This window comes from Camellia sinensis, chromosome 9, assembly GCF_055761805.1.
Source record: "Camellia sinensis isolate YWXY chromosome 9, ASM5576180v1, whole genome shotgun sequence".
Lineage (NCBI taxonomy): Eukaryota > Viridiplantae > Streptophyta > Magnoliopsida > Ericales > Theaceae > Camellia > Camellia sinensis.
In genome coordinates this window covers 7962493-7976046 of record NC_138969.1, presented here as the reverse complement: position 1 = coordinate 7976046, position 13554 = coordinate 7962493, and the positions used below count along the sequence as shown (strand labels likewise).

The 13554-nt window shown below is 36.2% G+C and overlaps 1 protein-coding gene across 2 annotated transcripts; it reads left to right on the top strand.

Moving 5' to 3' along the window:
- Nucleotides 1-6240: 6240 nt before the first annotated feature.
- Nucleotides 6241-12382, top strand: LOC114309281 (uncharacterized). 2 transcript variants are annotated; one of them, XM_082886066.1, is made up of 7 exons: nucleotides 6241-7401; nucleotides 8064-8551; nucleotides 9097-9753; nucleotides 10741-11254; nucleotides 11331-11487; nucleotides 11903-11996; nucleotides 12097-12382. In XM_082886066.1, the coding sequence occupies exons 1-7, from the start codon at nucleotides 6574-6576 to the stop codon at nucleotides 12215-12217; spliced, it is 2859 nt and encodes a 952-aa protein (XP_082742192.1). In that variant the 5' UTR covers nucleotides 6241-6573; the 3' UTR covers nucleotides 12218-12382. The 2 variants fall into 2 exon arrangements, with proteins under 2 accessions (XP_082742192.1, XP_028110786.2); XM_028254985.2 differs by having other exon boundaries at nucleotides 6242-7401; nucleotides 11334-11487.
- Nucleotides 12383-13554: the final 1172 nt, after the last annotated feature.

The window sequence follows — 13554 nt, the reverse complement described above, 5'->3', positions numbered from 1 at the left end:
GAGCGACCATCGAGCGACCATCGCGCGTAAAATTTCAGCATCCAGTACTTTTACTGTTTTGCAGACCGCTCGAGCGAAGGATTACTCGCTCGAGCGAAGCCTTTGATTTTGGACTTACGCTCGAGCGTAGAAAGTCTCGCTCGAGCGAGGCTCCTATTTTCAGCAAACTTTACGAAATGTTTTCTAAGTGTATTTTTGCATCCTCATCCCATCCTAGGCATTCTTAGGCCTAGTTTAAGGCATCTTGATGAGGATATCATTGTAGAACACACCAAGGCAAATTAGGGATTAAGTTATGAGATTTCCCAACTGTGTAGCTTAGTGTGTGTTCAATCTGTTAACTGTGTAGGGTTGGCGACTAGGGAGACACGCTCTAGCATACTGTAGCCCAGAACTCTGTGAGTAACAATTGTGTAAAGATATGTTCACAAATGATTATTTTCTGAACAACTGAACTGCACTGTTTTCTGAACTGATTACTGTTAACTGAATGAATGTATGTCCTTTATTTCTGAACTGTACTGTGGCATCCTTAGTACTTACTGTTTACTGTTACTGTTACTGCGACAGAATTCTCTGTCGGTTCCCTCGTGGAACCACTACTGTTTACTGACTGATGGCCATCATTACTGTTCGGTCTTTTAAGACCTACTGTTACTGCTATGCTAATGGATGTACCACATATGACTGTTTACTGTACTGAACAACTGAATGACTGATTGAAATGAACTGTTTTCATACTGTAAGGACATTCATTCTTAACCTCTTTACATATTGTGTTATTCACTGGGCTTTAGCTCACTGCTCATATATATATGTAGGTGTACAGGCACCAGACCGCAGCTAGAGGCGTCAGGGTTACTCCAGTTTTGTCAAGCCAGCCTTTGTGCCTCACTGCGAGGTTCCGAGCCTACTGTTAAGGCTTAGGGGTGTTTTAGAATTTCCCCCCCCCTTTTGTACTGTTTCACTGTTTTGTATAGACTGACTGTTTACTATACTGTTATACAGGGATTAGGTCCCTGTACTGTGTGACTGTTAATTTTGTATACTGTGTTGTACAGACGGAATGTTTTCTGTACTGTTATGTGGGGTTGAGTCCCTAGTTTGAATGGATGTGAATATTGTGTATACTGTTCTGTACTGTTTTTGTATAATGTATGAAAAGCCTTTTTGCATACAGACTGTCACAGCTCAATGGACACTATTTATTTACTGTATTGGCATCCGCCAGGCCCTGTACTCTGTCTTTACTGTATTACTGTTAAGCAGGCCTTCGGTAATCTCGGATTACTGGCCGGTTACGGTGCTAAACCCATAGGGCCGGGTTTGGGTCGTGACACATTAAGCCCTTGGCTTGGATTTACATGTAATACATCAAAGGAATTAAAACAACAAAAGTCTGTCCGCCTCTAGCCTCCCAAGCTATGTCCTTGGAGGTGGCATGCTACCTGTACCTGAAAATGATGTTCCCATATAGGGTGAGCCACAGCCCAGTAGAAATACACTAAACCAATTATGAACAGTGACTAAAAGATTAGCAGTTGATAGATGGCCAACACTGATACTTTCACTCATAACACTTTACAATTTCATGACATACAAGTCCATGTTACAGTCCATTTTCCAATTCTTTTCAATTCTCAATTTATAACTATGGCTCAAAACCTGGCCAAACAACTTATATGAGACAGTAACTCATATTAAACACTTTCCCATTTCATAATAGATAAGCATACTAGCTATATCACACACACCAACAGATAAACATACAAGCTATATCATCACTTCCATAGATATGCATAAAAGCACTATCACACTTCCAAGGACAAGCATATGAGCTGTGTCAACACATTACTAGATAAGCATATGAGCTCTATCTATGGAGTCCATCCCCTATCTTGTCCCAACAACATCCGGTTTAGAGGTCCATCCCCTATCTTCCCCTAAAATGTGGAGTACATCCCCTATCTCCTCCAACACGACACACTGCATATAAATAGTAATTATACACATCATCACACAATACATAAATTTAATGTATTCTTTCAACCGTCATACTCAATGACACATTCCAGTGATTAGTCTCAGTTTGCCTAATCATCATGCATTGTCTACAACAATCAAGACTATCCTCCACCGATAGCCCAAAGCAGTTATTTCTATACAGAAAATAAATGCAACAATGGATATATAATCAACATTTCAACTAGGTGAGCGATAAATAATTCAACCACACCCTTTAATCCCATACCTTTCCAAATCAATTCCTCATTTCTCATAATTAATTATACGAATTAATTAACCAATGTAATTAAGGCTTTTTTCATAATTAACATTACAACCCTTAGGTTCCATTTTCATTAATATTTCAACATTAATTTCACTTTTCCATGCCAAACATGCATTTAGGTTTTATATAAATAAAAACCCCAACTTGTAAAATTTCACAAAGGCCCAAACTCTCTCAAAATTACCCAACAACCCTCAATATATCGAAATGCAAAAGTTTAAAGACAAAACTCATAAAGAGGAGTAGGATATCCCTACTTCAAAGAATGACACCCAGCCAAGGAGATGATGGAAACGAAAATGCTCCAAACCACGAACTTCTCGGATCAAAAGATAGCCCTCGACGATCAACAACCTTTTTGTAAAGGCCAAAGGTGAGGAAATCACTCATACTAGATCAATACCTAGAGAGAAGTCAAGGTTTTAGAGAGAGGATCTCTCAAAATGGGTTTTAGAAAAAGTAGGAGAGAGAAAGGAAAGTAAAAAAGTGATTTAAAATCACCCAGCGGATAACTCATATACGCATGACCCGCTCGAGCGGAGAACACAACGCTCGAGCACCAAGAACAAAAATCTGGACACGCTCGAGCGTAATAAGGCCCGCTCGAGCGCCAAGACACAAGAATAAAGCACTTCCGCTCGAGCGCGAAAACCAGTCCGCTCGAGCGTAGATTTTCCCCTCCCAGAACTTATACCCAGAAAGTACTACCCGCTCGAGCGCCAACAAACCCGCTCGAGCGCTACCGCTCGAGCGCAAACAACCCCGCTCGAGCGTAGAAATCACATCTGCAGAAGTTTTGCAGGAACACGAAATACTGGAGGTGTACAATCCCCGCTCGAGCGGAACGCCAAAAATCTAGGCAACAAAGAATTGAAACCAAAGCCTAACCAACCTGTAACAACTCTGCCCAAAACATCCTAAAACTCAATCAAGTGAAATTAAAGGACGGCAACAAGATGGATACCACTACCAACTTCACGGAACCGAGTCCGGAATACAACAGAACAGTAAAAGGACAACCGGGATCGCTATAAAATATAATATAATTTAATTTTGGTAAATAACTTCTACATATTACTCTAAAAAAATAAACAAATTTAATAATTAAATGTACCACAAACCCTATATACAAATGTAGATTGAACAATTTAATCCATTTATAATGGTCTGGAGAGAAGAAATCTAAAGAACTCCTCATTTTAAGTTATTCTTTTTTATGTGAGGCTGTCAAATGTATTTTTCTTCTTTTGGAAAGGCTGCCAAAATGTGCAATGGGTTGGCTTTACGGCTAAACTTGGCATATAATAATGAAATATTGGCCCTACATTCTCAACGGTTCAAATCCAACGTGTCGCTCTCTCTTTGTCACCAAACTGTGAGAAAAAATATATACAGAAAATATTATATATGTAATATCTTGATGTGAGATAATATATTTGCTATCATAGATGCAAGTATTTTGCTTGTAACTATATTTATAAAATTTTTAAATCGTGTTTCATTTTATGAAATTCTTTCAATATACAAAGCATAACTAATCTGTAAAAAAAACCTTTTTTTTATCCATGGATGATACAATTCACCACTACCACCTCATCTCCTCTCTTAAGTTATTTCTTTTTGTTTTCCTTGCACTCTCACCAATCTTACTATCCATTTTTTTTTTTTTTAAATGAGATAAAAATATAATTGTGTACAAAAATCTCTTTGAAATTATGAGTCACTATAATTAAATTTTTAATTTAAAATAAAAAAAATTCTATATTTCGATAGCCGTTCAGCATATTAGACTCATTTTTCTCAATTTCTTTCTATTCACTTTCTCTTTCTCTCGTTTTGGGATTTTTTTTTTTTTTTTTTTTTTGTGGGTTAAAACACTCTCGTATAAATAATTATAAGCTCATATTTAGGTATTGTTCAACCTTACATGATTTTAAGGGGTGTTTGGAAAGATAGTTAAAAGCTATTTTTTTTTTACTTTTTTCGACTTTTTTTGAAAAAAAAGTATAAAAAATGTGAGAGATAATGTGACTCAAAATGAATTAAAAACTGAGAAGTGACTTTTAACTCACTTTATAAAAAAACCTAAATATATCATCTGTTCTGTTAAAAAAAAAAACACTCTCATAATAAAAGAGTTTAGAATAAAAAAATAACAAATATAATTTTTATTAGAATTATGTATTAATAGCATTTTTAAAATATAGACCTTTTTGTAGAAAAAACATCAAACAAATAAAAAGAATTAATTACAAATTAAGTCTTCCATACAGGTGACAATTATTTCTCCATACAAACAAGAACTACCCACTGCAACTAATTACAAAATTTCTATTAATTTATAATTATTCATATTTTAATTTGAAACAGAAAAGCTCCAAAGAATTTCTTTAAAAAATGACTATGATTCATATAGCATTGCAAGGCCGATGGATTGACAGAATGGTTTCTCATTATGACTATTTGCTTTGTTATTCCACCTAACAACCTAGTCAATCGAAACTTGATCCATCACAATTCTTTAAATCCTTTCATGTCACAATCCCTCAATTATTTGCATTTTTTTTTTTTTTTTTGAGTGCAAGTAATATCACTTGCATCTAAAACAAATTGCAATAGGAGGGAGGAGGTGAGGGGTTGCGATAGAAAGGAATTCGTGGGCTTCTAGTGGTTAGGATTTTGGCCGCTTAGGTTGTTGTGTGAAGTAGAAAGGGACTGGTTCAAATTAGAGGGAAGAGGGAAAAGTGACAGTAATGATGGTGGATAGTAATTAAGTGGTGGCATGTGACCAAACAAAGTTACACATAAGCAAGAATATGAAAAAAGAAAAAAAATATAAGCAGATTTTGATAAATGAGACCTAAGAGCATCTTCAATTCTGGACTAAAGTTTTCATTAAATCTGAGTAAAAAAATAATTTTTTTCTCAATCTAATACCGAGTGTTCCAACGGTTGATTTTCATCAAATTTTCATCAAATTTGTGCCGGGATAACCGGTTGGTCGACCGACCGGTTGACTAGTCGGTCGACTGGTTAAGCCAAATTTTATTTTTTTTTTTTTGATTTTTTTTGAACTTTTTAAAGCTTTTAGTGGTCAATCGGTTGGTTGATCGGCCGGTCCACCGGTAAGGCAAATTTTTTTTTTTTTTCAACTGCTTGACTTTTTTTTTGGAACTGTTTGAACCTTTTGGTGGTCGACCGGCCGGTCAAACGGTTGGTCTCTCCCAACGGTCATGCACAGTGTTTTGATGAAATGCGGAGCCTGTCCTCATTTTGGTGAAATGTTTGGTGAAATCTTGATTTGATATCAATTTAGTGAAACCGTTAGAGCATAAAAATGTGTTTTTTTCACCAAATTTTAAATTTGATGCCAGATTTGGTTCAGGGTTGGAGATGGTCTAAGTAGCCAAGTTGTTGTCCTTTGAGTAGTAATTTATTAAAAAAAAAGTGTGTTTAGTTTAATTTTTTTTAAAGTTGATTTTTTTATTTTTCGTATTTTTTTTATTTTTAGTGAATATTTAAAAAATTTAAATATTTTCTTAAATTTTTTTAGATGCACATTATGTAAATGTATCTAAAAAGTAAAATATATATGAAAAAATATTTTTAAAAATTAATAAATACATAAAAATACAAAATATATATTAAATTTTCAAATTTTTTTTTTTATATTTTTAGTATTTAGTGAAATTTTAAAAGATTTTTTTACGAAAATTATACTTGTTAAGTATATTTATGTTAGGTGTGTTAAAAAAATTTTAAAAAAAATACAAAAAATAAAAAAATATAATTTTTTAAAAAATATTTTCAAAAAACTATAAACAAACATAGTGATCTTAATTTTTATACCATTTGCCACTCATATGTTATTCTTCCTAAAATAAAATAACATTAAAAAACAGAGGGGTTGCCAGTTATAAATTCTAAAAATAGGTACAAGTCAAAAGAGTATATGACCCCAATCAGCAGTTGACGTTTTAAAACCGCCTAACAAACAGTCCTTCCTCTTTCTCCTCCTCTGATTCCGCACCCAAAAACCTCTGTTTCTCTGTTTCTCTTCTTCTTCATTCATTCACTTTTCCCTCTGATTCAGTTTGGAATTTTTTTCCAAATTCAAGAGAGAGAAACAGCAGAGAGAGAAAGATTATGTTTTCTATCTCTCTTCTCTTTAGCTTCCAATGGCTTCTCTATTCCTTCTCACTCTTTCTACCCATTTCAATCGAATCAATTTCTTCGTCTTCTTAATGCTCTGCTTAGAAAAGCATTGACTCCCTTGTTCAAAAATGGCGTCTTCTCAGGTCGAAATCGCCTCATCCACGCCTTTTGGTTGTGTTCTGAGGAATCGATGGAACAGAGAAACCAAAACCCAATCCCCCCGTTTTCAGCAAAACCTCAAAGATTTGGTTTCCTGTATTTCGAGTTCATCCCCTGTTGACAATTCTAGCAATGTAGATGTCTGGGTTCGCGAGGAAGACCAGAGAGAGAGTTCTCCGACTCAATCTGATGGTGGGTCTGTGGAGATTCCCAATTTGGGTGGAGTTTCCTCGCTTGTTCGAAAATGGAGAGTCATTTCGGAGTCGAGAACGAGTCAATCAGCTGCTATTAACATACCCAATTCATCTTCTTCCCCTGTTGAAATGCCTCCCCTGTCTCGGTCCGAAACTTGTGAATCTGTTGATGAAAAATTTGGCACACCCTCCCCATCGGTGATGACAGAGGAGGAGTCGTTTTTGGATTGGGAATCCGAGACAATGCCAAGTCGCCCGCCATCTGCTCGAGGAAAAGACTCTGTGGAGAGCGAGAGGCTGAGAGTCGCCGATGTGATTAGGAAATTGACATCGGTGACTCAAATCCGTGGTTCGTTGATGACTTGGAAGAATGATCATGATCGGGATCAGCAGCAAATTAGCAATGAATCGTTGCCTCGGCTGAATACTGGTTTGGATGATCATCAACAACAACCAGAACATAGGTGTTTCTCACCCCGGATCAGAGGGCGTCTAGCGTTTAACGAGCTTCTTTTGCAATTGGAACGCAACAGGGTCAGCGAGCTTGATAGTTTGGTGGAGCGTCGAGCAGTTTCAAAATTCTCACATAGAGGCCGCATTCAGGTTGAATTTAGTTTTCACAGTTTTCATGATTGAAAGAGAATTGGTATTGGTTTAACTAGGTGCGGTTTGGTTACGTTTTTAGTTTATTGTTTTTGTTTACATCAAATAAAAAATTATGTTTAGTATAAATTTAAAATTTTGTTTTGAAAATAAGTGGAAGGGGTGGCCAATGGGAGGTCGTGGCCTAAGGTGATTGTCAATGGTCGCATATGGTGGCCAGACATTGACCATGCTGAGGTGATGATTGGAGGTTGTTTCTGGCCACCGGAGGTGGTTGTCAGCTGCATAGGTGGTGGGTGAAGGTGGTTACTAACGACCAGAGATGATGATTGGTCGTCAAATGTGGTGGCCAAAGGTAGATTCTGCCAAGAGGTGAAGGCCAACGGTGGTTGCTGCAGGTGGCCAGAGGTGGTTGTTGAAGGAGGTCACTGGTGACAGTGATGACCGGGGGTTGGTGGAATGAATACTTTTTTTTCTAAACAAGTAAACTTTTTTTGTGTACAGCAATTTGGTAAATTTTGTAAGCCGTTAACGAGTTTTTGCTTACAGTTTTTAAAGTTGTGGTAAATATAAATAGGAAACTGTAAACAAAAATGTTACCAAATGGGCCTCTAGTGTTTATATTTTGAGCATAGATATGTTGTTTTGTGCTTTCAACACAGGCAATGCTTCGCCTTAGATTCCTCCGTGAAGCAGCAATGGGATATCAACAGCACTCTCGTTTAATGCCAATTGGGGTTCAACACCATTGGCATCGCGAAGCAGCACCAGCCATTGGGTCTCAACAGCCTTCGTGTCGTGCAGCAGAGGTTGAAAATCAACAGAATTTACGCCATGAAGCTCCAATGGGGGGGCTCGCTGCTCAACAGCATTCTTCACATTCCACAATAACCGGAGTTAAACAGCATTCAACACTTTCAACAACCACTAGGGTTCAACAGCATTCATGTTGTGAAACAGCAGGTGAGAGTAAACAGCATTCAAATTCAACAGAAGTTGGTACTCCACAGCATTTACATCCTCATGAAGCAGACGTTGGGGCTCAACAACATTTATTTCGTGAAGAGGCAATTAGAGATCAACAACATTTGCATTCATTGCCAACTGAATCAAACAGACCTACTCAAGGTTCAGTGGTCGTGCTTCTCAGGTAAAAGCATTCACTAATAACTGCAATTTTTTTTGGGTTCTTGTTTGAAAATATTTTTCTCACTATCAACTAAACTTATCCGTCAGAGAAGGAAAATAATAAACTTTTGTGGACTAAATATTGTAAAACATTAGTTCTGAATAGCTTTGAATTGAGTTTACAAATGGTAAGAGAGATTTGAAATTAGATACTCAATTTAAAAGTAACTTCCTAAACTCCTAGTATAATGAAAACAGAATAAAGATAAGAGAAGAGGAAAACAAGAGTTTCTCATTACCAAACATGACATTATGAAGCCTGTGTTGCAATATGGCTAAGAAAAATCCAGCTTTAACTGAGTTACCTACCCGGTAATATTTGCTCTTTCAAGTTATGGGCCATTTTACATCCAAATCACTAGATAAAGCATCTTGAAAAATCTTGTTGAATTGAATTTATGAATCTTTGCACTCGTTAAAACCAAAATGTGACAAGAAATCTTTGTTCTAATGAACTGCAGTCTAACTTTTAATTTTCCATTGACGTGATCTTTCGATTGAATTTAGAGAGAAATTCAACGTCAGGGTGGAGAGTGATGCAACTAACCTGAAAATCCCCCGTGGAGTCGTGGAAAATAATGTGGAAAGCTTTACTTCCAGTCAACTCAGGCAGGAGCCTCATCATCTAGAAGTTAACACCACTGAGCAGCAGAGTACCTTCTCAGAGCAGGACTCAGTGGCATATACAAGGGACAATGTTCATGAAGAAGCTACTCGAAATTCACATAATATATGGCAACAAACAAGCTATGAAATCTGCAATCTTGAATCACAAAAATCTGAAGATAGACTGACATCAAGTGGCTGGGACGTGGATGTGAATACAGCAGAGCAAGAGGGGAATAATGAGGAGCTAATAGCAACCAATCAAGACTCAATAAATGATGTCTCTGATCCACAGAATGATTGGGAAGAAGAAGAGGCCAATAACCAGCAGCAAATGGGAAATGATCAGATCCAGGATTGGTTAAGTGTCATTTCTCATCCTTGGACTGAGTGGGAAGAACAAGAAGTCGATAACCAGCAGTTAATAGGAATGAGTCATGATTGGATAGGTGAGGTTTCTCGGCCAAGGAGTGATTGGGAAGGCCTCAGGCAAGCAAGGTACCAAGAGATGCTTGATCCTTACATGGAAAATGAAGATATACGGCAACTCCTTGAACGGTACACTAACTATTACTCTGATTTCTTCTTTATTCTGTTTTTTGTTTAATTTATTATTTTTTGTGTTTTTCTGATAATTTAAGCATCAAGAGCTATGAAGTATGGGTACTCCAAAAATGTTGTCGTACTTGTACCGGGTACTGGCACTCATATCGATAGGGTTGCATGCGTACGGGGTACTCAAAATAAGTACTGGGTACTTTTTATACATTTTTTGCCAGTTGGATACTTCATGGATATATTGGGAATACACCAAGTTATAAGACATTGGTGGGGATACGTTTAATTTACTAGATAGTTCTTATTTACTTGAAATTGTAAATCCTTTGCTTAACGTGCCAGAGATGAAAACTGTATTATTTAATGATGAAATTGATGGAAGTGAAAACTAAAGTTTCAAGTTTTTAAATTTTGCTTCGTTAGCTTTTGGAATGAAACTTTATTTTGTAATTTCTCATATTTAATGGCATTAAAACGACTTATAGACTTCGCTTTGGTATTGGTATTGTTGAACTATGATTTTTCTTTTAGTTTTGTAATTTCTCTTTGTAGTTTTGGCATTAAACTTTGATTTGTACATTGAATCTCAAACTATAAATTATAAAAAATAAAAAAATTATTGATGTATCCCAGTTGTACCCGTATCCTATTTTTTTAGATTTTGCAGTATCGGCGTACCCATATCAGTATCCCTACCCGCACCTATGCTTCATAGTTCAAGAGCGTAAAGCATCATTGTTGCGTAAGAAATTCAAAAATAAAGAGCATTGTTTGCTATTTATATGTATGTATTTATCTATGATGCACTTGTGGACTGTTTCTTATGAGGTTTCTAAATGGGGATTAAATCTTATGTATCAAGTTTGGGCCAATTCTTTTCCTCTGTTTATTCTTGGTCTTTCAAAAAAATAAAAAATAAAAAATTCATTGATTGTTTTTTGGTTTTTGTTTCTTCTTCTTCATTGACATCCTGATTTTTATGTGCAGGAGAAGTGTGTCAACATTTCTTTCTAGTAGTTTAAGAGCGAAGATGGACCAATTGATGATCTCTCGCGTACAAGGATTACCAGATTCAATAGGAAATCAGCAAGAAGAAGAGGAAGAAGAAAGCCAAGGTATACGCAATAGACTAGAACAGCTAATGATGTCTCGCTTACAAAGGGAGAAACAACTGATGAGCAGTCTCCCAGAAGAAGAAGAAGAAGAAGAGGAGGAGGAGCAGGATATAGGAGTTGAAGAAGAGGAGTTGGAGGCAGATGAGAAGTTGGAGGAGGATGAGGAGGAAGAAGAAGTGACAGAGAGCTCAATTGGGCACCAATGTAGTGAAGTTAGTGATTATGAGGAACAAATGGCAGCTGTGAGGTCATGGAGTGGTGATGGTGATAGTGAAGTCAGCTATGATTCTGATCGAACATCTCCATCACCGCAACAAACTCAATCATCTGAGTCTTCCTATTCAGACGCTCAACCTCACTCTTCGTTTACCAATCGTTCTTCAATTGTTAGTGCTGTTCTCCTTTTTAGTTTTTCCTATTTGTCTTTCGAGTGAATTTGGCATAATAATTTTGTGGGTCCAGCAGGAAATGGAACTCATTTATGATTTGAGAGGGCATATGGAGCAACTCCACCGTGAGATATCTGAGCTACGAAAATCAATAAAGAGCTGCGTGAACATGCAGGTGAAATTGCAAAGGTCTATGAAGCAGGAAGTTTCAGTTGCTGTAAGTAGCTCGGGTGAGTTGGAAGAGATATTTTGCTGATAACCTTAAACTTTGACAACATATTTCTAATACAATTATATCATAAATTAAGGAATGATCAAATAGAGTTATGCACTCAAATGCTTTAGTGAACTTTTTTCAGATTTCTTCACGTATGCTTTACGATGAAAAAAGTTAACTAAAGACCCACCAAAAAAAAAAAACAAAAAACAAACAACACAAAAAAAGAAGTTAGAAAACAATTTTTAAAAATCAAACCAAACGAACTTAGGATTCATCTTCTTAAATGAGCCCCTCCACTTTTACATGTAAGAAATTTACTTTGATGATACTTCATATTTCATAGTTCATATGTTCTATTGTATCTGTTAAACTGTTTTCCTACGACTTTCTCATGTAACAAAAACCCTTTGTGTTCATGACTACAGTACCAAGGGTGGGGAGGAAGTCACGCAGTGGGGCTCCAAGGAAAGGTAGTTGTTGTGTTTGCTATGAAATGAAAGTCGATTCTCTTCTCTACAGGTACTTGACTTTGAAGCCAAGCTTTACTTTGTAAATTTGAGATGTTTCAGCACCAACAAAACTCATCGATTCAGCTTCTCTTTTTCCTATTGATTTTCAGATGTGGCCACATGTGTACCTGCTTCAAGTGTGCCCATGAGTTGCTATGGAGTAGCGGAAAATGTCCAATATGTCGAGCTCCAATAGTGGATGTTGTTCGGGCATATGCTAATGATTCATAGAGAGGACAGATGAATGATTCTCTTGAACAGAGGACAGTCTCTAACTTGAATTTTTTATTCCACAAGACGAGTTGAAAAAGGAGTTTTCATCTTTCAAAATCCTTTTCCTATGTTCTTGGTTTGCGGATTTTGGTTGTGCTTTATTCATCTTTTACAAATTTTACACGGAAAGGCATTACACATTATAAAGTGAATTACTTTTAGATAACAATCTATATTTTATACTAATTTTATTCAAATGATTCCAACAATTTCCAATGCCATTTTTGGTATCTGCTTCAAGAAAGAGCGAAGTGTTCGTCTATGTTACTTTTTGCCAATAAAACTCAAATCATAAGAGACGGCATAAATTTTTCTAGAGAACAGAGATTTATGATCCCTATATATAAAACCGAGAAGAATGCTTTTCCCCAAGACTACGGGTGAAGGGGGGGACTAGATTGGTTAGAGAGAACTAGAAGGGTGTTCAACATAGTTATTGACACTGTTTGTTGCAATAGAAAGTGTTCTCTGAAAAATGACTTCTACAATTTTTTTTCTTCTTTTTCCGTGTTTGGATGCAATCTTGAAAATGATGGTGCTAACAGTAATGATAATAGCGGCGGTGCCCATAAAGTCCTGTCGAATGAAGAAGAATCTATTGGGTTTGTGAAACCTAATCTATACACTTCAACACGTTGTCACAAATCTAATGAAGGATATTACAGTAATTTGTTGATGTAAATCATAACATATGTATTGTTGTTTTCACAAAAGTGACATTGTACTTTTTTGTTCTTTGAATATAGTGAAATTGGTGTGAGCTATGGATATGAACAAACTTGTCAAATCACGTGTTTTGTATTTTTTTTATTTGTAATTGATTCTTCTCGCTATTGTTTGTGTGTGTGGTTTATTCTTCAACAATTTCATTAGAGAGCTTACGTACACCATCATCTTTTTGGCTTCAAAAACATGTTTAGAAAAGATGGTTAAAAACTACTTTTTAACTTTTTTTTTTGACTTTTTTGTGAAAGAAGGAAGTGGGTGACTTCCGAAAATAGGCCAAAGTGTGCATCCATGTGTTTGCACTTGTTTAATCATTGAAATGGATGTCAATACCAAGTTGTTAAGTTTTGTCACGATTTTTTTTTTTAACATAAAATATCATTTCATTTTTAATTGTTTAATAACTGTTGTCATGATTAATCTGATTGATTCACATATAGATATAGCTCACTCACACGCACAGCGTGTGATCATACCTCTAGTATAGATAAGATGAATGAGACAATAAGGCCATGTTTGTTTGGGTGGACATGAGTTTGGGATTGAACTAATAATCCAATAAAATTATT